Source organism: Arabidopsis thaliana, assembly GCF_000001735.4.
Source record: "Arabidopsis thaliana chromosome 1 sequence".
Classification (NCBI taxonomy): Eukaryota; Viridiplantae; Streptophyta; class Magnoliopsida; order Brassicales; family Brassicaceae; genus Arabidopsis; species Arabidopsis thaliana.
Window position 1 is genome coordinate 11054681 of NC_003070.9, and position 26422 is coordinate 11081102.

At 32.1% G+C, this 26422-nt stretch overlaps 4 protein-coding genes, 1 long non-coding RNA gene and 1 pseudogene across 13 annotated transcripts; 1 reads left to right on the forward strand and 5 right to left on the reverse strand.

Moving 5' to 3' along the window:
* Positions 1–50: 50 nt before the first annotated feature.
* OSB4 (organellar single-stranded DNA binding protein 4) lies at positions 51–2279 on the reverse strand. Its single transcript, NM_102839.5, has 6 exons — positions 1835–2279; positions 1123–1394; positions 906–1009; positions 671–806; positions 469–536; positions 51–389 (listed from the first exon to the last, which is right to left on the reverse strand). Exons 1-6 carry the CDS (start codon positions 2191–2193, stop codon positions 246–248), a joined length of 1083 nt encoding a protein of 360 aa, NP_564370.1. The 5' UTR covers positions 2194–2279; the 3' UTR covers positions 51–245.
* A 145-nt stretch (positions 2280–2424) lies between these two features.
* Positions 2425–4357, forward strand: TO2 (thioredoxin O2). The gene is made up of 7 exons (NM_102840.5): positions 2425–2601; positions 2681–2789; positions 2991–3056; positions 3171–3221; positions 3306–3385; positions 3741–3785; positions 3925–4357. Exons 1-7 carry the CDS (start codon positions 2572–2574, stop codon positions 4021–4023), a joined length of 480 nt encoding a protein of 159 aa, NP_564371.1. The 5' UTR covers positions 2425–2571; the 3' UTR covers positions 4024–4357.
* A 2387-nt stretch (positions 4358–6744) lies between these two features.
* Positions 6745–7020, reverse strand: AT1G06403. The gene has a single exon (NR_139077.1). It is a non-coding gene; the product is annotated as an other RNA (long non-coding RNA).
* Positions 7021–9902: 2882 nt separating this feature from the next.
* Positions 9903–12521, reverse strand: AT1G31030 (annotated as a pseudogene; the record flags this gene model as incomplete). The annotated part of the gene is made up of 1 exon: positions 9903–12521.
* Positions 12522–14829: 2308 nt separating this feature from the next.
* Positions 14830–17884, reverse strand: AT1G31040 (PLATZ transcription factor family protein). The gene is made up of 4 exons (NM_102842.3): positions 17290–17884; positions 16174–16248; positions 15962–16099; positions 14830–15418 (listed from the first exon to the last, which is right to left on the reverse strand). The coding sequence occupies exons 1-4, from the start codon at positions 17500–17502 to the stop codon at positions 15113–15115; spliced, it is 732 nt and encodes a 243-aa protein (NP_174390.2). The 5' UTR covers positions 17503–17884; the 3' UTR covers positions 14830–15112.
* A 2833-nt stretch (positions 17885–20717) lies between these two features.
* Positions 20718–24609, reverse strand: AT1G31050 (basic helix-loop-helix (bHLH) DNA-binding superfamily protein). 8 transcript variants are annotated; one of them, NM_001332940.1, is made up of 8 exons: positions 24144–24573; positions 22798–23320; positions 22140–22256; positions 21710–21778; positions 21453–21518; positions 21303–21341; positions 21057–21213; positions 20733–20951 (listed from the first exon to the last, which is right to left on the reverse strand). In NM_001332940.1, the coding sequence occupies exons 1-8, from the start codon at positions 24458–24460 to the stop codon at positions 20938–20940; spliced, it is 1302 nt and encodes a 433-aa protein (NP_001321896.1). In that variant the 5' UTR covers positions 24461–24573; the 3' UTR covers positions 20733–20937. The 8 variants fall into 8 exon arrangements, with proteins under 8 accessions (NP_174391.5, NP_001321895.1, NP_001321896.1 ...); NM_102843.7 differs by having other exon boundaries at positions 20718–21213; positions 24144–24609; NM_001332939.1 differs by having other exon boundaries at positions 20733–21213; positions 22140–22268.
* Between the last annotated feature and the right edge of the window lie 1813 nt (positions 24610–26422).

A 26422-nucleotide genomic window follows, 5' to 3' on the forward strand; every position in this document is an offset into this window, starting at 1 on the left:
TTTGGACTTTAGGACAATCTTCTAGTACTAAATAATCTTGTGAACAAAAATATTGGTTCAAGATGGTAAATAAATAAATAAATCCATATTTTCATGAAAAAAAGTGTTACCATCTCTGTTTCATTCTGCATCAAGACAAACTCTACGATCCAATATATGCACATAAGATCAAACTCCCACTACGATATTTCTCCTAATCCGTAGAAGTAAGAAAAAAATTAAGAGTAACGCAACATGAACATTGGTTAGAACATCTCTTGTACACCGTAGATGTCACTTGTTTTGCTCTTTGGGGGAGGCAGTTTTTCTAACACCCAGCTCGGAGAGTCACTTAGCCAGAGACCTACACCGGTTTCTTTGTGCTTAAAATCCGGCGATTTTGGGGTTCTCTACATGGATTAGAACTATAAATGATTAGTATGTTACCTATATGTGAAAACGATTGGTTAAATGTAACGGAATTTTCACCTTGTCCACTCTATTGTCCCACCACTTATTCATGTTATCTACCAAGTCCTTCCATGATTCCTCTCCGGCTTCACATGTTGAAAGAAGCAAGATTGTTAAAGAAAATTCGAATTGCATCTTCCGAGTCAGAGACGAAAAGATTAGTTGTCATTCCAATTCATAGAATACTGCAGATTCATTGGTAAGAAAACTGTTTCCTTACCCTTTGGTTGTTTTGCGTATTTTGGAATATCAAACTTCACGTCTTTGAGCTCGGACAATATCTCTGTAGGAGCATTGTTAAGCCAAAGCGCTTGACTCCCGTCTTTCTTCTTGAAATCAGGGTGTTTAGGATTAACCTGTAGACAGAGATGTCAAGAAAGAAAAAGAAAGGAGAACCTTAGCCAAATGTATCACAGAATTGTAACAAATAGAACCACTAAGACAAGTTTCATTACCGATCCATTCTGTTTCATTTCACGGTAATCACACCATTCATTCGGTTTATCAACAAGATCAAACCAAAGATTAGTTCCAAATTCTCTTCCTCTTTGAACGCTAGCTAAGAACAAGAAGATGAATGTTCATGGTTATAATCAATTTTAAACAGCCAAACCAGTAAGGATATTACAGTAAAGAAAAAAAAGAAACGGGAATGATGCGCTAGACGCTTACCAGAATGCTTTAGCACACCTTCATTTTGATCCAACGTTGGCAAAACCTTTGGCATGGCTTTAGAACCTTCAATGTAGTGGAGATCACGAACCATTACTTGATGTGAAAAGCTACCATGAAAGCTTTTAAACAACTGAACATGTGCTTGGTCAGAATTTGCTCCAGATTGAATCACATCTCCTAAAATCTGTCCAGTAATATGAACCCGATCGTTTTTCTTCAAATAAGAGTTAGCCGTATGAGCTAAATCCCCTTCAAACAGTACCGGAATCCTGATGTTCACAAAATCAATAAATTTCTTATCAATAACAATATAGTAATGCATCATCCTAACAAACATCATTTCAATTTCAACTCAATAACAGCCCAAAATCTAGCAAAATGGACCATAGGTACTCAACAAAATTCAGAATCAAAACCATAATTTCAGAGTTCATGGCTTAAAGTCTTAAACTTTACACGAACCAAATCCACAGGTAATCAACAAAATTCAGAACCAAAACCCATAAATTCACATTTCATGGCTTAAAGTCTTAAACTTTATAAGAACCAACCTACAAGACAATCAACAAAACTCAGAATCAAAACCCAAAACTTCACAAATCATGGCTTAAAGACTTGACTTTAGCCAAGTACAGAGTTACAAAACGACAATAGACCAACATGCAAAACTCTAAAACCCAAAAAAGCAACAAACTTTCAAAAGACTAACCAGAAGTTACTAGATGAATCAGACTCAGACTTGGAATCAGAAGAAGGTTCATGAGAAATGACTGTGCCTGCCCAGAATTTTCCATCGAGTGTAGAGTCGAACTGAACTGGTTGGTGAACGTAACCAATTAAATCTATAGAGTTCGCGATTTTGGGTTGGTACGGTACCTCCATCGGTCTCGGCCACTCCTCCGACGATTTCTCAGCTCTGTTTCCTCCTCCTCCTCCGCGAGTACGGCTACTACTTTCCGTAGAAGAAGTTGAAAGAAATTGCTGAGAAGAAAGAACCCATGATTTTCTAGCAGTTGAATTTAACGAAGGTCTTATCGATTTCGAAATTGATCTTCCAAGAAACTGCATTTCGTGAAGATTCAAACTTTTAGCCTTTTAGGGTTTATGGGGTTTGACGACAAAAAAAGAAAGACTACGCCTTTTTAGATTCTCGGGTTCGTCAATAAACGGTGCCGTTTCTTCACAAAGTCGTTTCGCGGCAAAAAACTAAACGATGTCGTTTCGCGTACAATAGTGCCCTTACGAAACGATGCTGTTTTTGACGGGGCTGATTTAGAAAACGTAGCTTTTGTGAGGGTTATTTTGTAATTTATTTTTGTTTAGTTTGTCACTTCGCCGTGCGCGGCGGGAGAGAACGCTGGCGGAAAAAAGAAATCGGAAAACTGGAGAAACCCTAAATCGACGAAAAGGAGAGACCTTTGAATCGAAGCTTGGTGTGTTTATACTATGAAGAGTCAATGGTCTAATTTTCATCAGGTTTTTCATCTTTCTCTGATCTTAGACCCCCAATTCCGAACCATCTCTGATTCTATTCCCAAACTCGTTGTTTTTGCAGATTGGGAGAAACTCTTTCTTAGCTGCTTCTACTGTTTACGTTTCAAACGAATTCAACTTCTTAAACACTTCTCTTCTTAATCGAAGAAGCTTCTGTTTTGCAGAAGGAGGTAAATTGCTTAATTTGGTTGTGTGTTAATTCTAATTGTTCTTGCATAGTACATGAATTGGTTCAAGGGTATTGTCTAGATGATTTTTTTTATTTGTTGAGAAACGAATTGAATCGAAAAATATGAGCTTTAAGCTTGATGGTGGTACAATGGTACCTTGTGTTTGAGGAGTTTTGCTGATCTCTGTAATTTGAAATTTAGATCGATCCAGCTTTGTAGTGTTGAAATCGGAAGCAGAGTTCAACAGTGCATTGAGTAAAGCTCGAGGTAAATAAACAAACAGTCATTGGTTTCTTTTGTTAACTACTTCAGAATTATATGAGTTGCTTAGTATGATTCAGCTCTGCTTTATCTTCTCTTGATGTTATTCATTTTTTTCAGATGGATCTTTGCCATCGGTTTTCTATTTCACTGCCGCATGGTGTGGACCTTGTAAGTTTTAGTTCCATGAAAGCTTCTGGATAGTAAATCTTTTCTACGTGTGGCGTTATTAATTTTTGTATGGTTTGGCTCTAGGCAGGCTTATCTCTCCTGTGATATTGGAGCTCAGTAATAAATATCCTGATGTAACAACGTATAAGGTCGACATTGACGAGGTGTGTTTGCATCATTAGCATGACTTTTATAGGTTTATACAAGTGTCATCATGCGACCGAAGCCATCATTGTAAATTGTTCTGTTCTGTGGTTAGAAGATTTTAGAGTATCTGCTATCAAATGCCTTTTATTAGTCGATATGTCGAACCAAATGGAGAACTCAACTAATGTTAAGTCTGAGATATGTTGCTACATTATGCTTCCTGTAACTGGTTACTGATATCACATTCTCAAAAGCGACATAAGTCACTTAGTAGAGAAATTTTGTGGTTGAGCCACACACAAATAAGCTGTCTTGTTATGAGTATCATTGTAAGCTCCGTTGACAAAGATATCTCTTATTACATATTTGCAGGGCGGTCTATCAAATGCTATTGGGAAGTTAAATGTATCTGCTGTGGTAACATCCTCTGTTCCTTTCAAAAAATACTTTACATTTTAGGATCAAGCACGAGCTAGCTTTGCATCTATATGAACTCTAATATTATCAATGTTTGAGATCCATCTAATGGAGCATTATGATAATTTGATGAATGCAGCCAACACTGCAATTCTTCAAAGGTGGCGTGAAGAAAGCAGAGATTGTAGGCGTTGATGTGGTGAGGCTGAAGAGTGTCATGGAACAACTCTACAAGTGAGAGAGACTCTTGACTTCTGTACACTACATTGCTTTGAGTTGTGATTATCTTGTGCTTTTGCTTTTAAGTTAGATTCTTTGATTCTCGTGTTCCTGCAAATTCATAAGGGTGCTAAGTTTGGTTTCTATTAAGAGTTCTTTTTCCGGTTTAGAGCATAATAAAACTGAGTTAAAATAAAATGGTGTACAATTTGTTTGTTTTCACTCTTCATTCTAAATGTTACTCATAGTTTTTTTTTTTGTGAAAGAATGTGATTTGGACATGTTTCTTGGCCCAATATGGATGGATGAAACAGAATCGGGCTAGTCTTAAGAAGATTCTTATGATTTCTCTAGACCATAAAGACAATAAAAACCAGAACAAGAATTTTAGTTGGGACTTCAAATTTGGCTAAACCAAACCGAGATTAAACCGGAAAAGGACAGGACAGTGGTAAAAATCAGTGATAAGAGAAGAAGAAACAAATACAAAGGAGGGAGTTAGATGATGATAGTGAGTAGGACCGGATTTGACCGGTATAGTACAATCTGTTTTTACAGCTCCATACAGACACTTAACAATCATTAATGAATGAGAACATTTTATGTATATACACAACAACTTCTCTTATCTCTATCCTTTTATGATTTTATCTTTGTCCTTCTTCTCTTTGTATCGTAACACTACCACTGGATCGTACCCGATACAAACGAGAAACAAAAAAAAAACACTACAAATTCGATATAAGTCATGACTTATTATTGTAATTTTCTCATACAAATTTGGCAAAAAGGTTTTAAGAAATTTCAAAACAAATTGTATACTTTTCTTCTTGTTAATTAAAGACAATTATGTAGACTTACAAGTAATGATTTCTCCAAATTTTCAAAATTCTTTGGCGTAATTCACAACAATTGTAAATTTTCATTAACTTTTGTAAGTTTTCGGTTACACATTAATATAACCGAGAACATGAACATCACCAAACATGACAAAACGTGATGAACAATATCGATAAGCATTTTCGTCTAAACAATTTTTTAATATATAAGCAAAAATATATTTCGTGAAAACAAAGTCGTGGAAGTCTAATTTGGAAGTGGGTTACCAAGGGTTAAGTTAAGTGCTTATACACCAAATTATAATTTTATGCAACAAATAAAATATAATAAACGGTTTTACAAACACTTTCACAGTAAAACAGTTTACACACATAACAAAGATCTAGTTTATGTGCTACTCAAGATGATAAAATTTACTTTCACCACATGAAATCTTAATGAACGACTCAACCAACACTACATCACAAATTTTCTGTAAGTTTACATCCATTACTATGTAATAGTTCATATTTTATGAGGATCAATCTTAGATATAAAATAGCTCATTTTAAAAATAATAAAAATAATCCTATTTAAGGTAAAATTCTTTTGTGGTCTTCTTTTACTTCAATCCTTCTTTTGGTTTTATCGAAAGCAAGTATATAATAATGATAAGAAAAATAAATGGGATGACGAGAGAGAGGAGGGTGGGGAATGGTCAAAGGAGAAGGACAATGATTTGGCCCTCTTTTGTTTCTTCAGTACTTTTATTTCAGTCTCCTTTTATTTTCCATATATTATCACTAATCTTATCATCTTTTTTGCTATTCATAGCAAAAACACGATCCATATCTATGCTTAAACAGACTTTGATAGCCAAAAGCTGTCATGAAGTTTTATAGTATTAAGTGATAACTATCTATGAAACTTTTCCTTAAACTTTTATTTGAGTTATCAAGACTTGAGGAAATGATCCTTCAATTTGGCGAAATACCGATAAGTTATATCATATGCGGCAAAAGAAAAGTTAGAAAAGTTCACAACTCTTTGATTACTAGGTAAGGAAGAAGCTATAGTATAGGGTCAAAATGTTCTATTTGGTTCAATCACAGCATATGTTTTGTCATTTTATATAATTATTATATATTAGTGCAATTAAGATTGAAGATACCATCCTATGTGTTGTCATATCAAATAAGATTATGTCATTCCCAAAAATATATTTGATAAAAGAATAATACACTCAGTTTGTCTTCTACTAGACTGTGATATAGTTAAATTTATTGCAATTTTATGATGCTTACACATTTAGGAATGGAAACATATCATATACCAACAAATCCAAGATAATCTAAATCCAACCTACAAATATTCATATTTGGATATGTAGCTTCCGGATATCCATCCAAAATTTAGAATCAAATTCGTTAAAGACAAAAGAATTTAACATAATTAAATAACATACTGAAATAATTTTAAAAATCTAATATATCATAAAATAACAAACATTGATTACTAAATATGTATCTTTATAAATAAAAGATACTATATATGTATCTTCACAAAACATATGTAAGAAATAATTTACTTATTATATATACATATATATTTATGTCTAGATGTTAAATTAGAATACTCAAATCCGAACCTAATTTTGAGGGATCCAAATTTACTTTCGGGATTTTGGACCTCTCAGATTTTGAAATTTTGAATAGGATTTGGGATCATAAATAATGATTCATCCATATACACATTTATAAGTACTATCACCGTACAAGATAAGGCGATAGAAAATTAAATGTATTTTTCACAAAAAACCACTTGATTAATTACAACTGATATGTAGACGAATTTTCTGTGATTAAACTGCAGTTTTCTGATAATTAAATCAAGAACATTGCCACCATTTGAACTCTATAATCAAGAAGACAGAACAAGATCGGTAGGAGGTCCTAAGGAGGCCAAAAGGACTGACAAGTGTTTTCAATAATGAGAGTGATCTTTTGGAGCAGTGAGTCAGATCCATCAAAATGGAGAAGACTATTTCTCTCTCCTCTCTCAATTTCAATCTCAAAGAAGGTCCCATCTAAAGAAAGGCTAATAGATTGCCAGATTCTGCAGGGAGTAAATTGGCCAGCTAGTTTTCTTTCTATGGCCTCTCTGCACCACCACCTTCATCATTTTCAACCCTCCTTTTTTCTTCACATTATATTACTATTATCTTTATTACTTACTATTCAAAGAAAAAATTGACCATTTCTTGTGGAAATATGAACTTTTCATCACTATTCAAAGAAATTGAAACCATAAGTTAATTATGGGGGTTTTAATAAACAAATTCATTAGTTAATTATGGTTTTATATAACAAATTTTCAAAGTATTTAAATTTGAAAACGTTTGAGTTTTCATATATACAATAATCCTAGATAGTCTATCATTTAGTCATGTCGACCAAAACTTAAGACATAGCTCAGTCAAAGCCATGCATATATGCGGTCTCTTACCTCGATCACCAAAGCAAACTCAATGATCAACAATAAGGGAAACAACCCAATGATGATATTAATCTATTACTTAGCAAATATAAATATAACTATTGTTTTAAGCTTAGGAGACAATTTCTTAGTGGAGATACATGGACATATTTTTTTTTCTTAAGAGATACAATGACAGAAATGGTTATTATATTGTGATACACAAAAAATGGTTAATATAAAAGCAAACATACGACTTGATGTTTCTAAATCCCATGCCGTATGCTTTAGAAGTAATTATTGAAGTCTCGCAATATTAAAGGAGTGACACTCCAGTTTTTGTTTATGTATTACAATTACATTATATGCGTTTGCAATTTGTTTCTCCTTGCAATAAGTTTATTTTCTTCTTGAAAGCTTTTGGTATCTCTCTTATTGTGTCTCAAAAATAGGGGTTTCTAGTTTATAACTAAGGTGGGTAGTCATTGTCATGTGCATTGAGGGGACATACTAAGAAACTTAATAAAAAGATAAATCAAAATACTTTGAACTGCTCATTTTTTGTATTTTTACTAGATATCTTTCTAAAATAATCACGTGGGTCCTTTAGGGAGTGAAGCCTACACATTACAAAGAAATCGACATCATGTAGGTTCCATTTACCTAAATGATTGAGTAAACGGTCAAAAGCTTCTATCATACCATATGCCTCAACTCTTTCTCTCTTTCTTTTTCTTGGAACAAATATTCCAAATGAAACTCATTGTGTTAACTATTTTATAATTAAAAATCTTATTATGTTTATTAAGATTCGACTTAGCAAGTATGTGAATTTAGCGGAAATAAGCAGATTGATTGATACGACAAGAAAACTTCATTGCACAATACTAACTACACAAGCTTTCAATACAATCAATTTCAAGTTATAACTTCATCAGCTTGTACTTTCTACTACTTCATGCCACAATGTTAGTGACAAATCCAATATTCTGATTTAACCTTAAACAACAATTCTTATATCAAACTTTTCGACATTATTAGATATAAATAGAGAAAGAAATCAAAATTTTATATTAAAATATTTCATTGACATGTCATTTTGTTGCGATAAAACTCCTTGCAACTTTACATGACATCACTACCATTTATTTTCATGTTTTATCATTATTCACAGATTCACATGATACGAAAATAATGAGTCCTAGAAACTTGGTTTGAGGCTTAACTGTGGTTAAACAATTAGAGGTCAATTTTACAACCATTGAGTATTGTTAAAATTTGGAGAACAAAGAGACACAGAAATTCCACAAAATTTGGACATTCCAAACCTCTTACAATATTCTTATATATCATTCCAGTTTTAATAATCTATAAAATTTATCGTAGTACAAACTGGAAAAGAATGGCTATAGAAAGATTTATTTGCAAAATTCTTTAAGTGGATGAAAATGTACACGATTTTTTCTCTATATTTTTCATGTGCCACTCGAATTACCAATTTTAAACTAACTTGGCCATCTAGCTAATTAACTTAAATTATACTTCAAAAACGGTTTTCCGCATACATCTCATCTTCATGTGTTCCACTGCATTAGTTGTTTGCCCTCATCGTTGCTTTTGCAGGGTACATATCATATGTTGGAGATATTATATTAATCATAATGTAGAGAAAACATATTTGAAATTCTACATCACAGATTTAGGAAATTAACTAAGCATGTAATATATTTGATCGACAATAATATGATTTATATCTTCAACATATGGTATGTATTTCGGCATTAATGTTAATTTCCATTTCATGTTGTGCCTACTATAATAAAATCATAGAATGTATACATATTATATATATAAGGTACATAAATGTTTTTCTTTATAAGATAAATAAATAATATTGATTTAGATATTTTTTCGACGATAGAGAAAGAGATCTTAGTGGACTTCTGCAACTAAAAAGGCTGTATGACACATACACACGTCCTATTGTTTCCTATCTGTCCGACTACCTCGAACCTCTTGTGCCTTGAAGCACAGGCTGTCCAGGTGATACATATCCATTATCATATTTACTTATTAATAAATATATAGTAATGTATTTGTGTAAAAGACTCATATTGTATTGACATATATTTATCGAAAGTGACCACAAAATTTTGGTGTATCATTTATATACAAAACTTCAAATTTTCATAATTATATCAAATTTTGCAGTGAGTAAAATATATAACTCAATAAAGATGTACTTACTATAGTTTTTGTTTTGCTTTATTTTTGGTGTGCATCCTAAATAATTTAATGAAATTATATTATATTATGAAAATGTGTAGTTTTTTAAATTAAAAAAGAAACGTCAGGAGTCAGGTGGGAATTGGCATGGTTCTTGAAAAAGTCTGTATGGGTGAATGGGAACCCATCTCTCCGCCTTATGCCTCTTTTCCAATAAACGAATATTAAGATCTCTATTTCTTCCCTATATATTTTTTTAAAAAAATTTAATGTTAAATTATATTTAAAAGAAAAAGTGTACTTTGTTACAACTAGTGCAGCAGGTTATTAAAAGTATTTAAGACTAATTTCTAAGACTAGAAAAACTGTTAAAAATGATCAATATCGAGCTCGTAGCCAAGCTTGGAAGGCCTTATCGTAACGCCTATCTCCGGATTGTCTGATGATTGTGATTTGGTTCCGTGTCTGCTTATCAATCCATCCAATCACAGTGGCTGGTGTGTTGGGTGCAGCATCGTGTCTCCTACCGTTTCGCTCGCGCCATACGTGATAGATTGTGGCTTGGAAGATATACCGGGTTAGAAATCCTTCTACACGGTCCTGGAAATGAGTTGATATGTGAGTGAGTAAATGGGACCACCTAGTTGAATACCTTGTTTTCCATATGCCCTTCGCAAGCGCAGCCCAAACTGTAGAAGCATATGAACAAGAGAAGAAGAGGTGTTCGAGAGTTTTGGAGTTGTTCGTACATAATACGCAGTTTCCTGATACACTTCCACTGCTATTCCACTTCAGCATACGGTCGCCCGTGGGAAGCCTATTATGGATAGCTAACCAAGTACAGAGAGCATACTTCGGAGTAGCGTGACGGAACCACACCCCTTTGTGCCAAGAGACTGTGGAGGAGGTGGCCTTAATAAGATGCCAAGTATCCCTTGTGGAGAAATGTGGTTTGAAAACATCATTTTTTCCCCTCCATAGAACCGTATCTTCTGCATCACTATGATGTATGCGTTGATATGCCATCATCTCTTCTATCTCGTTTAACAGACTAGTGCGATGGCGCCGACGACTTCTTCTAGTCCAAGCATCTGCCACTGAAGCCTCCCTGGGTATCCCGAGATCTATGGTTCCTTTGTCACCAACGGTATCAATCAATCTCCCATGAGCGGACCAATGATCATACCAGAAAGATGCACTTTCTCCATTCCCCACCTCAACTCTACTAAACGATTTAGCTACATCCCTGATTTTAAGAATCTTTCTCCAAATCCAAGAGCCCATACTCGTGCTCTGTTTTAACGACCATATAGACTTCTTTCTGATTAAGTATTCAGCAACCCATTTGGTCCAAAGTGAATTGCTATTAGAGATGATTCGCCATACCAGTTTTAGACAACTTACATCATTTGCTTCCTTTAAATTTCGTAAACCCAGACCCCCCTCAGCTTTTGGTTTGCACACTATATCCCATGAAATTTTCGCCTTATGTGAACTCATTTCAGAACCTGACCAAAGGAAGGATGAACATAACTTGTCGATCTCTCGTATGCATTGACGGGGTAACCGGAAAGCAGCCAGCCAGAAGTTACAAATACTCCAGAGAACCGACTTTATCAGATTAAAACGACCTGCGAAAGAGAAGAAACGAAAAGTCCAAGTTGCGATGCGTTTTTTGATCTGCTCAAGAAGAGGTGAGTAGTCTGCTGACGTGAGCCTTTTAGTTACCAACGGCAAACCTAGATATCGCACCGGAAGTTGCCCCACATCGAAAAGAAATTTAGCCGCTATCTCTTGTTTGATTATTGGGGAAACCCCTGCCATGTATAAAGTCGACTTTTCCAAACTTATTCTCAAACCCGAACGTTTACAAAACTCATCAAAAACCTCCAGTATTCCTTCGATAGATCGAGTCTTACCATCTGAGAGAACCATCAAATCATCTGCAAAACTAAGGTGTGTTAGTCCCAAACGTTGACACTTCGGGTGGAAACCGAATTTCCTTACACCTGCAGCCTTATCCAGCATCTTCGAAAGAACATCCATGCATATGACAAACAGATAAGGCGAGAGGGAGCAGCCCTGCCTTAGACCCCGCTTGCTCTGGAAATAACCCACAAGATCCCCATTAACCTGAACCGAGAAAGAGGCCGTAGTAATACAAAGATTAATCCAATGAATAAACGTGGGAGAGAAATTCATGGCTACCAACGTGTTTGTAAGGAAGGACCATTGGACTGAATCAAAAGCTTTAGATATGTCGATCTTTATAGCACACCGCGCCGAGATCGAATCTTTATGATAATCTTTCACAAGCTCCGTAGCAAGCAGCAGATTCTCAATTAGCAATCTGTCCTTAACGAAAGCTGATTGATTTTCAGCGATAAATCTCGGTAACAACAGTTTCAAGCGGTTTGCAATAATCTTCGAGATGACCTTGTAGAGTACATTGCAACAGGAGATTGGTCTATAATCCCGCATTTCCTTAGCTGCCAACTTCTTTGGAATAAGCGCGAGGATGATGGAATTAATGCCCTTAGGAAGAAAACCCTTCTGGAAAAAAGATTGAACAGGCAAAGTGAATTCTTGTCCAATAATATCCCAAGTTGCTTTATAAAACTCTGACGTATATCCATCAGGACCTGGAGATTTATCCTTTGGCATTGAAAATAAAACTGTTTTAATCTCCTCTGATGAGACCTCTCTTGTAAGCATCTCATTATCACTGTTTGTACAACGGAACTGCAGGAGATCTTGCAACTCTCTAACCTCGACACCCACAAAATCCTCTGGAATTAGCTGGAGAAACTCTTTAAAGAATTTTTCAGCCTCAACCATGATGTCATCCCCTTGCACCACTCTACCATCCGTACAATAAATTTCCTTAATCATGTTTTTAGTTTCCCTTTCAATAACAGCTCTGTGGAAAGTTTTGAAAAAAAAAAATTCAATAAAAAAATCATATGGATCAACAAAAAAGAATGTTGAAAAATTCATATATATATATATATATATATATATATATATATATATATATATATATATATATATATATATATATATAAACCTTCTACATTTCTAGTAGTATTCTAAAAATATTTCCTCCTTCCATTTATTAAAAATTGTTTATATTTTTTCATGTTTTCCATATTAATGAATTTTAAGCTAATAAAAATATTTTAAATTAGTCTCAGAAAAAATCATTAAAAAATGTAATGATAAGAAAATAATGATAAATCATGGAAAAGTCAATTACTATATTTTATTGTATCATTGTATGGTTAGGAACTAATCTGGATTGTAAAAAAGTGATCAGTATAGTATAATACTAACAAAACTGTGTTTGCTCCAATAAAAAAAACATTTGTATCAATTACTGGTATGAATACATATAATTATTAAGTCTTACTAATTTAGTATACTAGTTAATATTTTAATAGACTTATCTTAAAAAAATGTTAAGCCCAAAGCCATTGCATTTTGCATGTGGAGGAGAAGGAACATGAAGGTATTTATGGCAGAGAAAGACACGTGTCAAATGCCCGTTTTGCCACCTACTGTATGTACGCCAATGGACTTATATATGCTACAAAACTGTTGCATAGATTGTTACAAATATGGAAACCTAATACGAAGATGTGGACCGACCATGTGCTTTTTATCCTCATCAATCTCTGAATAATCCCTTTTTATTTCTCACGCATATTACTTTCATACGTTTCTCTAATTATAGTTTTTTGCCCTTAATTAGTAAACTGTTTCTTAATTTTTTTCACTAAGTCTTATACGCACACGTGATATTTTTTGTCTATCACCATTCAGTATTCACTGGCGACACTAATTATTAGATCACTAAATCATGTCTTTCTTGTACGGAAGTTCTGAAAAGTTGGGTAAGTGTTTCTTTTGTTTTGTTTTAATACTAAGTACTAGTAACAATTAAAATGACCAAAATGAGAGAAAAATAAAAATAAAGACAGGTTTTAAAAAAATATGTATACGGTTTAATGATTTTTACTGACAATTAAATTCAAGAGATATACTAATATTTATATATGAATTTATTTTGTCGATAAACATTTTAGAAACCGGTTTGGAATTTTATGGTGTAAGAAAGATCCTGATATCGTCTTTATATAACGATTAAATCTACTTCCATAATTGTCCTTTGAAATGTGTTTATTCATAAGAAACTATCCTTACCTCACACAAAAAAAAAAAAAACATTGATAAAATCCCCGGACCATGAGGTGGGTTTAGTTCCCGATGAAGGGATCCTAAGATACATTTGCAAGTAAAACAAACATAGAGTTCCTACAAATTAATTGAATAAATCATAAGAAAACCATTTATCAGAACCACTTATTCGATTGTGAAAACTATCACTAACAAGAGTAGAAAACCAATGTATTTTATATAGTTTATATCAATATTGTGGCAGTCTCTACACATGACCTACTGTAAAAAGGACAAACTTAAGATAAACAATTCCCACAAAAGAACACCTACTTTTTTTTGTGTTAACATACTCTTAAAATACAAGAGTTGAATATGTTTGGGCTCCATACATTTATGTTACTCCGTGTTATATAATTTACGGTTTTCTGCAAAAAAGAAAATCACCATTTTCTATAAGTTTATCATTTATCTCCAATAATACACAAATTTCAAAATGTTTCTACGGTTACATACTTTAGATTTACAAAATTTCAAATATTAACTTGGATTTTTTGTAGTGAAAATTTCAATATGATATATTATATGTTAATATTTTATGACGACAATTTATATTACATATTATTTTTGATTTCGTAGAACTAACATCATTTTTAAAAATAAATCCAAAATTGAAAAAACAACACTTTAATAGAAATCGTCAAAACTCTTAAAAATCAATTAATTATAGATAGGTTTGTCAATCAAAATAACAGTAACAAAAAAAAAGAATATTGTAAAGCGTTTAAAATTTCTGTATTATCAAACTAATTACTATGATATCACACTAAACATAAATTGATACCACTTTAAAATCTTAAACTTATTGCTTGTTGTCTGTTGAAAGTACACAACATTTTATTGGTGTTGAAAAGAAAAATAAAAAAACTAACATTTTATTTTCATACTAGTAAAGTAGAAAAAACGGTGTTGGTGACTGGTGTAATTGATGACGCAGCTAAGACTTTTCAGCTGTCCCCGTGAAAACCTGTCGTCGTCTCTTCCCTCTCCCAATGAAATTTACCCAAACTACGAGTCCTCTTCCTTTTCTTTAGATTTATTAATCTACACTTATTACGACGAATATACTTTTATATAGTACCAAAATCACATACAACTTCTTTTATTCATGAAGAGACCAATAATTCATCAACGAATACAAGTAAGAAACTAATTTGACACTACCCACAAAAGCAAGAAAAAAAAACCCCACAAAAGTAAACACATTTTCGTGATTAAAGAGTACTACTTATTTTATCGTACCCGTTACAAGATATACCTAATAAATAAAACACGCTACATATATAAATATGGAATGCTTATTTATATAAAATATATATATGATTTTTGCCTATGGTTATATTGGTTTATAATTATGAAAAAGGAGCCCTATGAGGAGCACCTTTTCTTCTATTACCAAGTGATGAAAGAACCATCCCAGGCAAGTAATTGCTCTCTGGCTTCTTCTTCTTGCTCTTCTTCTTCTCTTTCTTATGACTATTGTTACCTTGCTCAGATTCATCTGAAATTACCAGTATATCCTCCCCATCCTCCATCGTCGATATCTCTCCGAGCTGATCATGTCCGTCCATTCTCAAACCCTCGAACGTAAAATCTGATTCATCAATTCTATAGAGAATGCTTGATAAATCATCTCCTTGATATGATAAATAATCCACCTGCATTCAATTTTTTTTTAATCATTGTTAGGTAACATAATTGTGTCTTTATAATAATAACAACGCATACGGCTAATATTGGACATGATAGTTCATAACTTAGGAGAGTGCCCACTTTGTACTTGCACATGTGTTTAAGAATATTAAACAAATGAACACATTAATCCAAATTTTTTGAACATGATTATAAAGCATAGAAAAAACAGCTGTTTCCCAAAGTTTTGTTTTTTCATCTTAAGTGTAATGATTTGTTTTAAAAAAAACTTTATGTCATATGGTTAAAAAGTTGAAGCAATCATTCTATTCTATTATTTTTTCCAATTTTTACAGAATAAAAACAATCAACAAGTGAATCTCAAGAGTTAATGGGTCTCACTTTTGTTCATTCATGGGTCAACTATGTCAACAACTTATAACTAATTTCCATGTTTTTATTGCACTAGGAAGGACAAAAAAATCGAATTATAAGGTTTAAGTTATTTTTTCAATTAGGGATAACCTAAAAGTAAAATAATTTCCAAATTTTTGTTGCAATATTATTACCTTGCAAGAGAGGGAACAAAAGTGGAATGGTTCTTGAAGGATTCTATCACAAGTGAAGCAAACATTTGAAGAAACCTTAGCTCGTGATTGTTGTCTTTGGTTTAAGAATATCACTTTGGCTCCATTAATTGTATATGGCTGAATATACAAATTCTCTATCAGTATAATAAATTAAACATCAAATCAAAATCTTTAGAAAGAGTAGAATTCACCTGAACATATGAACAATCTATGAGCTTCTCAAGATCACTCAACCGAACGACGTCGTGGTATACGTATCGTCTCACCTGCCAATTCATAAACGAAAGGATTTAATTGCCACAATTTTAACTAATGGGGTAAATTTCATAATTCCTTCAAAAAAAATCCTTCTTATCTCTATTGAAGCAAACAACAGGGTAATAAATAAATCTTATAATATTATCAAGAAGGATAGATTTGCACCAATAATGTTTTTTTGGGGAATAGTGGAAAATGATTAAAAAATATGAATTGATAAAAACAAAAACCTGTTGAAAAGAAGTTAAGGGAAGTGAAGGAAAAGGAATTTGGTCAAAGCTTTGATGTTCTTTGAAAGCAACAGCACAAGAGAAGTTGAACAGAGAAGACAACAAATTTTAAAGGAACCAAGCAATTTGAAAAGAGAAAGAATTAATAAAAGATGAGAAAAAGATACATACTATATATAGAAACAAACCAAATCCACACAATAGACAATTCAAGTCCAATTACTATCATCACATAAATCCATGATACATATAAATCTATACACTGTACGGTTGGTTATACATACTCTACAATTCTCAACATAATTAGAGAAATGATCATATGTTTAGAGTAACTAAATCAAACATGTACAATTCAATCTTAGAGGAAAAACTATAGTTATGAGAAATTTAGAAAGATGGCTTAAGTAGATGAACATTATAAAGAAACATATTTTTGGGGAGAAGAAAAAGTTTATGATAATGAAAGGTCCATTAAAAAACAAAGTTCCAAAAGCTCTATGATTTGCATTTTTTTTTTTGTTAACAGGGAAAATCTTAAACCGAACTCCAGACTAGTCCCGGAATTGAGAATTTTCCGGGAAAATTACCAAGAAAAAAAAAATGGTTTATGGTTAAATTTAACAATTTGCTAACGTTTGTGAGTATATACATATTTCGCTACAATCCAAACATCTCTTATGAAAGAGAGAATTTTCTTAGAGAAATCATACGTACACAGTGATTCAGTGTAAGTACAGATTTCATCACAAAAATATAATTACAATTCACACACAAAAAAAAACATGGGTATTGAAATTGTCAAGGAATCAAATCGGTTACCTGAAGAAGAGGATGAGAGCGATGAGAAGGGAGACAGTGAGGACAAACACTGAGACAACAGAGTAAGCAAAAAACGTTCTTTTCACTTTTACGGCGAGTTTCGTGGATTCCACAGCTTGAGAAGAAAGTCTCCGCCATTAAACCTTCAAGCCATGCAGGTTTCGTTGCCATCATCATCATCATCTCTTCTTCTTCTTCACCTTCTCTAACCATTTCTGTGGATTTTTATGGTAATTAAAGAGTCACTCAATTTATTGAAGAAGAAGAACCCTAAGAGAGATTTTGATTGGGAGCTTAAATTTTGGAGAGTGTGTGTGTGTGTGTGAAGAAGAAGAGTGTGTAAATGTTTATATATAATATCTAATGTTATGTGTATGTGTATGTATGTATATAAATGGGTTTTTGTAATGTAGAGGAGGTTCCAGAATTATTGTCGCTACGTATAGAGAGAGAAAGTGTTGGTTGGGTGGGTGGGAGAAAGAGAGAGAGAGAATGTCTTTTATTGAGAAAACGAAATGTTCAAAGAAAGATCAAATCTATTTCTCCATTGGCGAAAGATCCAATTTTAAGAGAGAAGGTGTGTGACAAAATGTCATGGAGTATTAAAGATTTAGTCGTGATTTTTCCATTGGGCAAAACAAACCCAATTTGAAGTTTTTGATTACCTTTTGCATTGAACAAAAAGATTGGACTGAGATATTTCTTGAGGGGGTTTTATCTGTTTCTTTCTGTTAAGGAAAAAAGTTAAAATAAAATTAGAGATGTGTTGTGTAGTGTATATCTATTGATCTTTTGTTTGTGGTGCATTTAATTTCATTGAGGACAAGTGTCCCTGAAGATTAGTTTGTTTGGAGGGATCTCTAAGGTTAATTTACCTTTTCTGGATATGATGACTCATGTCTCCCTTCCTTCTACCTAACATAAAAAAGAAGATGTGATTTTTCTATTTAAAAAGATTTTTAAAATTTCATATTTTTGAAAAGTTTTACGTAGCTTTTATTTATAACATTTACTATCATTTATAGCATAATTACGTATATTATCACTCCTATATTTATATCTTGCGAAGGCATAGGTGTAGTTATGGTGTGATATTTATATCATATGACATTGGGAAGATATAATGGATTGATAATGATAAGAAAAGATATGGAGTGATAATTTTATCATAATAATTTTTGTAATGATAGTGATTATGTTTATACTTTATTCACACGGTATATTTGCATTTTACTAAATAAAACTCGTGACCAATTCGAAATCTATAGAAATTTGTTAATGTTAAAAACGTAGTTATTAGCATAGGAAAAATAATATACTTGGTGTCATTATGCTATGCACAGATTTAAATTTTATATTAGAAGAACAAACAAAGTTTAAAAGTGTGTAATGTTGCGTTATTAGATTATAGATTAAAAAGTTTATATAAGTTCTTAAAAATTATATCAACATTGCCACTCTCTATTTCTCTCTTTCAAAAAAGATATTAAAAAAAATCGTATTTTTGCTTTTATAATAGTACTTCAAGTTTGTAGTTTTTAATAATAATCTCCCATGCAATAAACTTAGTTAAGCCCAAATCAAATACATTATATGATGCAATTATCCTAAAATCAATCATATTGCTATCCAACTAAAGAAAACTAATTTAATTTGAAAGAATATTTATATTTAGACTTTGAAAAATCAATTTGTTCACTATAAAGACTCTTTTATTGAATAATTAATTTTAATGTACATAAAATACCATTTTGAAATGATAATACATTGTTATTGTAAAATATTTATCTACATTAATGTATAATAAAAGTGCATGGTATAAGAACATCCTCAATCGATGGCTCTTAGATTTTTTTCTTATATATAAAAATATTATTATTTTAATATAATTTAGTTATATAATTAAATTTTACTTTTAAAATAAAATTAAACCAATATATAGAAAACATGTGTTTCATATAACTTAAGTTACCGAATCTCTTGTATAAGAGCATTTTTTTTACTCTCTCTTTTTTATAACATGTTTATTTTTAATAAATAATATTCATTTAATAACGCTCTATTGAAAATGCTCTAAGATATGAAAAAATGGTAAAAAAATAGTTTTTTTTAAATAAATATAATAACGAAAAAATACAAGAGAGTATGGATGGCAGAGACTTTGGCCTTGGCAAGAGTGCTGCTCCTTTTTTTTTTAAAGCTTTTAACTCTTCTCTTCACCTCGGTTTCTTAAAGCTTTCTCGCATTTTTGTTCTCTTTGCATCTTTAATATACTTAGCTATTTTTTGCTATATAATGTGTTCATACTAGTTTTGGTTAATTAGAATTATGTGCATGATTTTTAAAATTTGCGGATAATTTTGATTATTGCATATATGTATAAGTTTTTAGATTATTGAGACTAACGGTTGAAGAGTTGATGAATATGCTTACATGCATCACGAGTGCAAAGATCAAATTTGTTTGAGATGTTGGTGTAGAGTTATTAATGATTTCCAAACACTCAAGTCAATACAAACTTGCGAATAAATGAAATTATACATGCCCATGGAATGATGCGCTAATGTTCTTCGATTTATAATTTGAATATACTTCTATAATAGAGTATTTTTGCGAAAATGCTTTAGTTTACTTACATAATTCAATATACTTATCATTTTTATGTTAACTAATGAGATGTTTAAATGTGATTGATCGTTTAAAATCTTACGTGAATATCATCAAAAACTTATAATCTCGACTTTTAGATAGTATAGATTCAACGAATTGCAAATTTCTTATAAACTTCGGTTAATCTTTATATGGTTAAGTTGATGCTTTTTTATATCTTTGAGAATTGCTTGGATCTACTCTATTGATAAAACTTAAATAGTTTATGAGTTTGTAAAATTGTTAAGTAAAGTGAAGTATTTCAGATTGAATAGACAGTTTAGACTTGCAATTCGTATATAAGTTTTCAGTATTTTTTCATAAATTGATAGGATTACATATTTTTTTCTTGTGTCAACCAAATAGAATTAGTTTATTGGTCATTTTCCAAAACATATATGGTCAGATTTTCGGTTTTCCGGAAACATTTTTTTTGTTTGTATTGTGTAGCATTAAGTCTCATGTTATAAAATAAAGGCATCGTTGGCCCAATTATAGAAAAACCCAATTCGTTTATACGCTCTCGGAAGCCCATTTACTATGCTGTGGCATCTATTATTTGGTTAAATCGTTTCAAACCGAATCAAAACCATCTACAAAAATGATGCAAAGAGAACAATCAATTTTACTTATTCTATACAAAAATGTAAAAGAAAAAAAAAACTCCAAAATTTGTGTTGCTTAAGTTTATTTTTAAAAAATCAATTTAAAGATAAGTTTGTTAACAAAATGAATTCTAAACTGAAATAAAAATCATAGTAAACCATTTGAATGGCTAACGCCTAGTCAAATGGTTGAAATCAACAAGGAATATGCCATTAATTAACTACTTTTTATTACATTGTAGTATATCTAATTCAAACTCCAATATTAATGTATTATTCTATATATGACCATAACACAATGTTTTAGGTTACGCAAGAACAATTGCAAATCAAAGAAGTGTGACCCCAATGATTAATATGCATATACTTTATGTACACATACTCTTCTCCCGTTTTACTGCTTGCTCCCTATAAAATGATCGATGTTTGGAATGGTTTACCACTACCATAATTTAATCAAATCTTTCTCTCTACACACTTTTTGCTATACTAGTCACTAACGATACAAAGAACCTCTATACGTGGGATTCCAGTAGTCAGTTGCACTGTTATCGCGGTATGCGATTGGGGTATATGAAATAGGAACCAAACAAAGCCCTCTACTCCTTAGATCAAGATGCTTCGGTCCCCTTTTGTTGTGATCTTCTCTGTCCCATCCCCCCCATGGATCCTAAAACCATACATATGACATTATGATTAATTAGCTGAAGAGATTCCATTATCTAAAACGTCATGAAGAAAATATTTTATAAACGTTACCTTCATTGATGAATTCTTCATATAAGGAGTGCTTAGCAGCTGCATGTTCGTTAAAATCACCAACAGTCAACTAAGATAGTCATGCTTGCATAGACATGCAACAATTTACCTTCATTTTCGTAAATTTTACCGTGTATGTATATAATTTACCTTAACTTGCTCTTGATAAAAATTTATGTAAGTGATGGCCTCTTGAAGCACAGAAGCAGTATCAGTCTGAAATGTTTTCAAACGAAATGTTTCATTTTCTTCGTTGTATTTTTTGAAAAGAAACGTTGAAAGAGAGAAGAACTATATATGATTTATAAAATTAAAAAAAAAAACTAAAAGCTGTTACAAAAATAAAATATTTTTAAAATAATATGACAACAAATAAAGAAAAGGAGTACGGTCTTTTTTTGTAGTACCTTTCCAAAGGGAGACACAATTTGCTGTAGAGTCGTGATCTTGTCTCGAAGTTTGGCTTTGGGTAGTTCCTGCCATTTATTTTTCGAAAATAATGTTAGAATTTTGATTTTATTTATCCGGTATGATTCAAACAATTAATATCATAACATGAACAAATCATATGAAAATAATAGTGACAAATTATTTACATATGTTTACCATACAAAATCAGGGCAATTGTTATCTATATGTCCCATTACGAATCATACATTTTTTTTAAAGATTATTTTCACATTCAGTGTTTGTCGACGTATAGTTTTTTTTTTTTTTTTAAAGTAGATTCATCACTTGTTTTTTAAGTTATCCTAAGAAACACATTATATTTTTTGCATGAATTTAGACTTACTTAGGTACACACAAAACATAATGAGATTATGTAGATTATATTACCTTCTCTGGCGAAAGTGTAGAGCCCTCACTGCACTTGGCCTTCTTTGAAACCTCATCGGAAATTTCTTCACATCTCTTCTTTTTTCCAGCGTTTGTTGTTCCCAGTCTCACTGCTGCCTGCAAAAATAGCTTCCAAATTCGGGTTTATACGTCGGTACATAGACTTTCATTTGTAATATTACATTGTTTTGTGGATTTGAATTGTATATGCAGGATGACAATTCTAAAGGCGAACTAGAAACCTCTTACGCTAAGAAACAATCCATGCAAATAGTAGCAAAAGGAAAAATAAAAACACTTTACTAAGAAAAAAAAAGGAAATTTCAACTACCACAAACTTTACATTTAGAAATAATTCCTAAAAGCTTAAGTGGTGGTACTTTTGAGAATTTTCTCAAACTTATGGCATCTTCGAAACTGAAAATTATTTGTGGTTATTTTAGTATATTTTTCAAAATAGAATATATATTTGCCACAAAATGCTGGGAAGAAATTTTAATGCATGGTAGCATCCTTAAGCAAAGTTAAAGATTGCAACAGAAATATCAACGTTAAATCCATTCTAAAGTACAACGTATTATCAAATAATAAGCAAATTGAAACGACGTCGTTAGCAAGCTATGATAATGATATCACATATTTGATAGCGTATACGTACCAGAGATGCCGTTTGATGTTCTTTCTTGTTAAACTCGGATACGTTTAAGGCCTTAAAGCATGGCTTAAATGACGGATTAATATCCGTTAATGGCCTACTTAACCTTATATCAAGGAAACTTCTAGAACTTTCTATAGGATCATGGAACAAGGAACCACCACCACTTGAGCCATTATTGTAACAAAGATCTTCCTCATTTTTCACCTCCAAGGCTTGTCTGTACATAGAAATGTCGTCGTTTTGAGAATGATCATGATCGAAGTGATGATGAAGGTTATGGTTCATGTCGGGATTATTCGGTGGTGCAATTGACCAGTGCTTGCCTACAAGATCCGTCAACTTTGACAGCCGTTGGTCACTACTTTGATCGTACCTAACTTGATTTGGGTCATAGATCCAACCGTTACCATTACCGTTATGGCACGCTGGCTCGAATGATGGTAATTCTGATGTTGTTGATGAATTTCTTGATGCTATGTGATGATGATGATCCATCATTTGATCTCCTAAGCTTCTACCAGGCCTGTCCATTTTTTAAAAATTAATGTCAATGTGTGTGTAAGAATATGGTATTTAGTATTACAAAACTTAAGTTAAATATGGGCTCGATTTTTTTTTTGGTTTTAATGAATTTAGTGTTATGCTAGATTATTAATTTTACTTAGGAAACTCTACAAATTAAAACTTCCACTAAAATAATTTTGGGAAATTGTAAAAAGTTACAACGTGGTACTTTAATTTGGTTTGCATTTGACCTTTCGTTTATATATTTTTTTGGTATGATAACGTTTTCGTATATTGTTCAAGTAATTACGTTGTCGTTTATACTTTGTTTTTAAAATTGTAAGACATGATATTGGAACCAGTAGACGCAAAAACAAAAACAAATAGTATTTTATAAACTATTAAAACTTCTTTTAATTATAAAATAAGAATAAAAATACATCTTCGAGTGGCCAATAATAAAGATGAATAATCATAAGTGCAAAATTATAGGCATACCCTAACCAATCAAACGTTAAATCATTTACTGGGGAACAATAATTCAAAAGAGCTACTAATATACTTTTTGTAAACCAACTTTTAGACCTCTCTTTTGTTTCTAATGTTTTTATTTGTTTTATTTTTAGGCCTGGAGCATTCATTCTTTTTAAACAAACGAAAGTATTAATAGTGAGAACTAGATGATTTCTTTATGGAGTGGAGCGTAGAACCTAAAACCTTAAACTAAACTTTGAATCCACAATAACCGTTATGTGAATTGTAAGTAAGAACACGATACTAAAGAAGATTTGTTAATGGTTCGAAAAGATAAATAAAATTTAAGTGTTTTGATAGATGCTTACAAGAAGGCAAGACTCCATAGATGATTATGAGAAGATACTACATGGTCGCGAAGCAACTCATCGGAGGAGGAGGCAGGCTGATTCGAAGCCGAGAGAGAGTGATGATTGGAGGATTCAGCGGTTAGGTCCAAACGATTCGAAGCGCGTACGGTAGAGACGGAGAGATTGTCTTCTTCACAGCTAGCGTTGGCGTGTGAGTTATTATTACTACTCTTATGGTAGAAAGACGTCGAACTAATCGAGTTTGCATGATCATTATGATGATGTTGAACATCTTCCCACCATGATGAACTTGGAGTACATTCTTCCCTTAACATTTTCCTATCTTCGAGCTTTTTCTTTTTGCTTCTTTCTTTTATTTTGTTGGTTAAGAGTCTAGGATATGTGCATTAGAGAATATAAAGTGTATATATGATACGATCGGTGGTGGTGACAATATTATATGCTAGTGGGGTACGTCCACTACGTTACATTTAAATTACATATAGTTATATATAAGCCACCGAAGGATGTGTTATATGCGGTCTGCGTAAGATCGTACGTCAATTGAAGATGTGTTTGACCTCTACATGAACTTGTCACATTTTTCGGCAACTAGATGGATCTTGGAATATTTTACAATCAGTTAAAATTCTATAGAAGCTAGCATATTAATCTTTGGACAGGACAACATGCAGAGTCACACAACTAACTCAAAACTTGAGTTTCCCTAAACAGCATATATATCATATACTAACTAATTGATCGACAATAATAAAAATGGTTAATCTTTTTATTAGTAATAATTATTTCCTTTTCAACCATGATATTCTAGATAACATTATAGATTTTGGAGATTAATCTAAGTTTCAAAGATTTTAAATATCACTTTTATTTCCAGAAAGTTACTGGAATAATTTATGCCTCCGCCACAAGGAGACATATCTCTGGCATAATGTACATTGTCATCAGACTTGGTATTTACCATTTGGCCAACCTGTGTTACCAAGATATGCCTCCGCCACACGTGTATGCGGCCGGGTGCCACAAGTCCGTGAATGAGGCCTAAAAATTGTTGTTTCATTCTCTTGTACAAGCATTGGTGGGAGAAGGCATGACGATACTAGAAGCTCCACGCTTCATCAATCATAAGTGCATAAGGAGTAGAATCGGACTCGGAGTCAATAGTCACTAGCTAATCTTTTATGATGATTCGTTCTAGATCCAATATAACAAAATTTACGTCGTCTTCTCTTCTCTTCATAGTATAATTTATTTTTGGTTTATCGAGAGAAGCCAATTATTTGGCTGATTCCCTTGCTACATTAGGTTTGACCAACTTCTTTTCTTTGCTCCCCAGCTTTAATAAAGATTTTGGTTTGCCGACCAAAAGGTTAGATTTTTGTTTTTGACCGATAACAAAACTTCTGATATTGAAACTAAAAGTACATACTAATAGTCATTGCGAAATTGAAGGAGTTTAGATGAAAAAAGACTAAACTAAAAACTGATTATTCACATATAGTTGATTGCTTTCTACTTGCATGTTGTATCAATACCATTATAGAGCTTCTCGTATCTACCAAAAAAAAACTTAGGGCGAAAGAGGAAGGTGTAGAAAGGGGCAGTAGGGTTTATTTCTTTTAATTAATTTTCTGCGTCCAATTATTATAAAAAGTTGGCACACGATGCCAAACAACTTAAATTAAATTAACTTGGATATGTTAATTTAATATGCAAGCGTGATTATTGATACACGTTATTATCTTTTTAATTTATGTAACCAAAAGTAAGGGGGCAATATGGAATATTAAAATATTTATTTTGTAAGGTTTCAAATTACCGAACACAGAAGCACTCATTGTTCCAATCTACATATTTTCATATAATACTCCATAGCAAATCTCAGTGTGGGTAATCCAGTTTTCAGTAATTTTGAATTATGATAGAGTGAAAAAATATATGAACCAAATAGTAATTATATCCGTTGTAACTTGTAAGCATATTGATTGGTGTAACATATAAACTATATAATAAGAAGCTTTTAACTTTTAAGGTCATGAATTCACAATTTCGAATATTAATAACAGAAGAAAACACTATTTAATTAGTTGTGATTTATCATTTGTCATAAAACATCTAAAACACAAATCTTTTCTGTTGCAGGATCCTATTGATAACACAAAAAGATAAGTAACCAATACTAATAGAAATTGGAGATTAATTTTTACAACAACCGATAGTCGATTTTAGTTTCTTGTTTCCCCTTACGATCTAGTACGTAATATTGACTTATATCG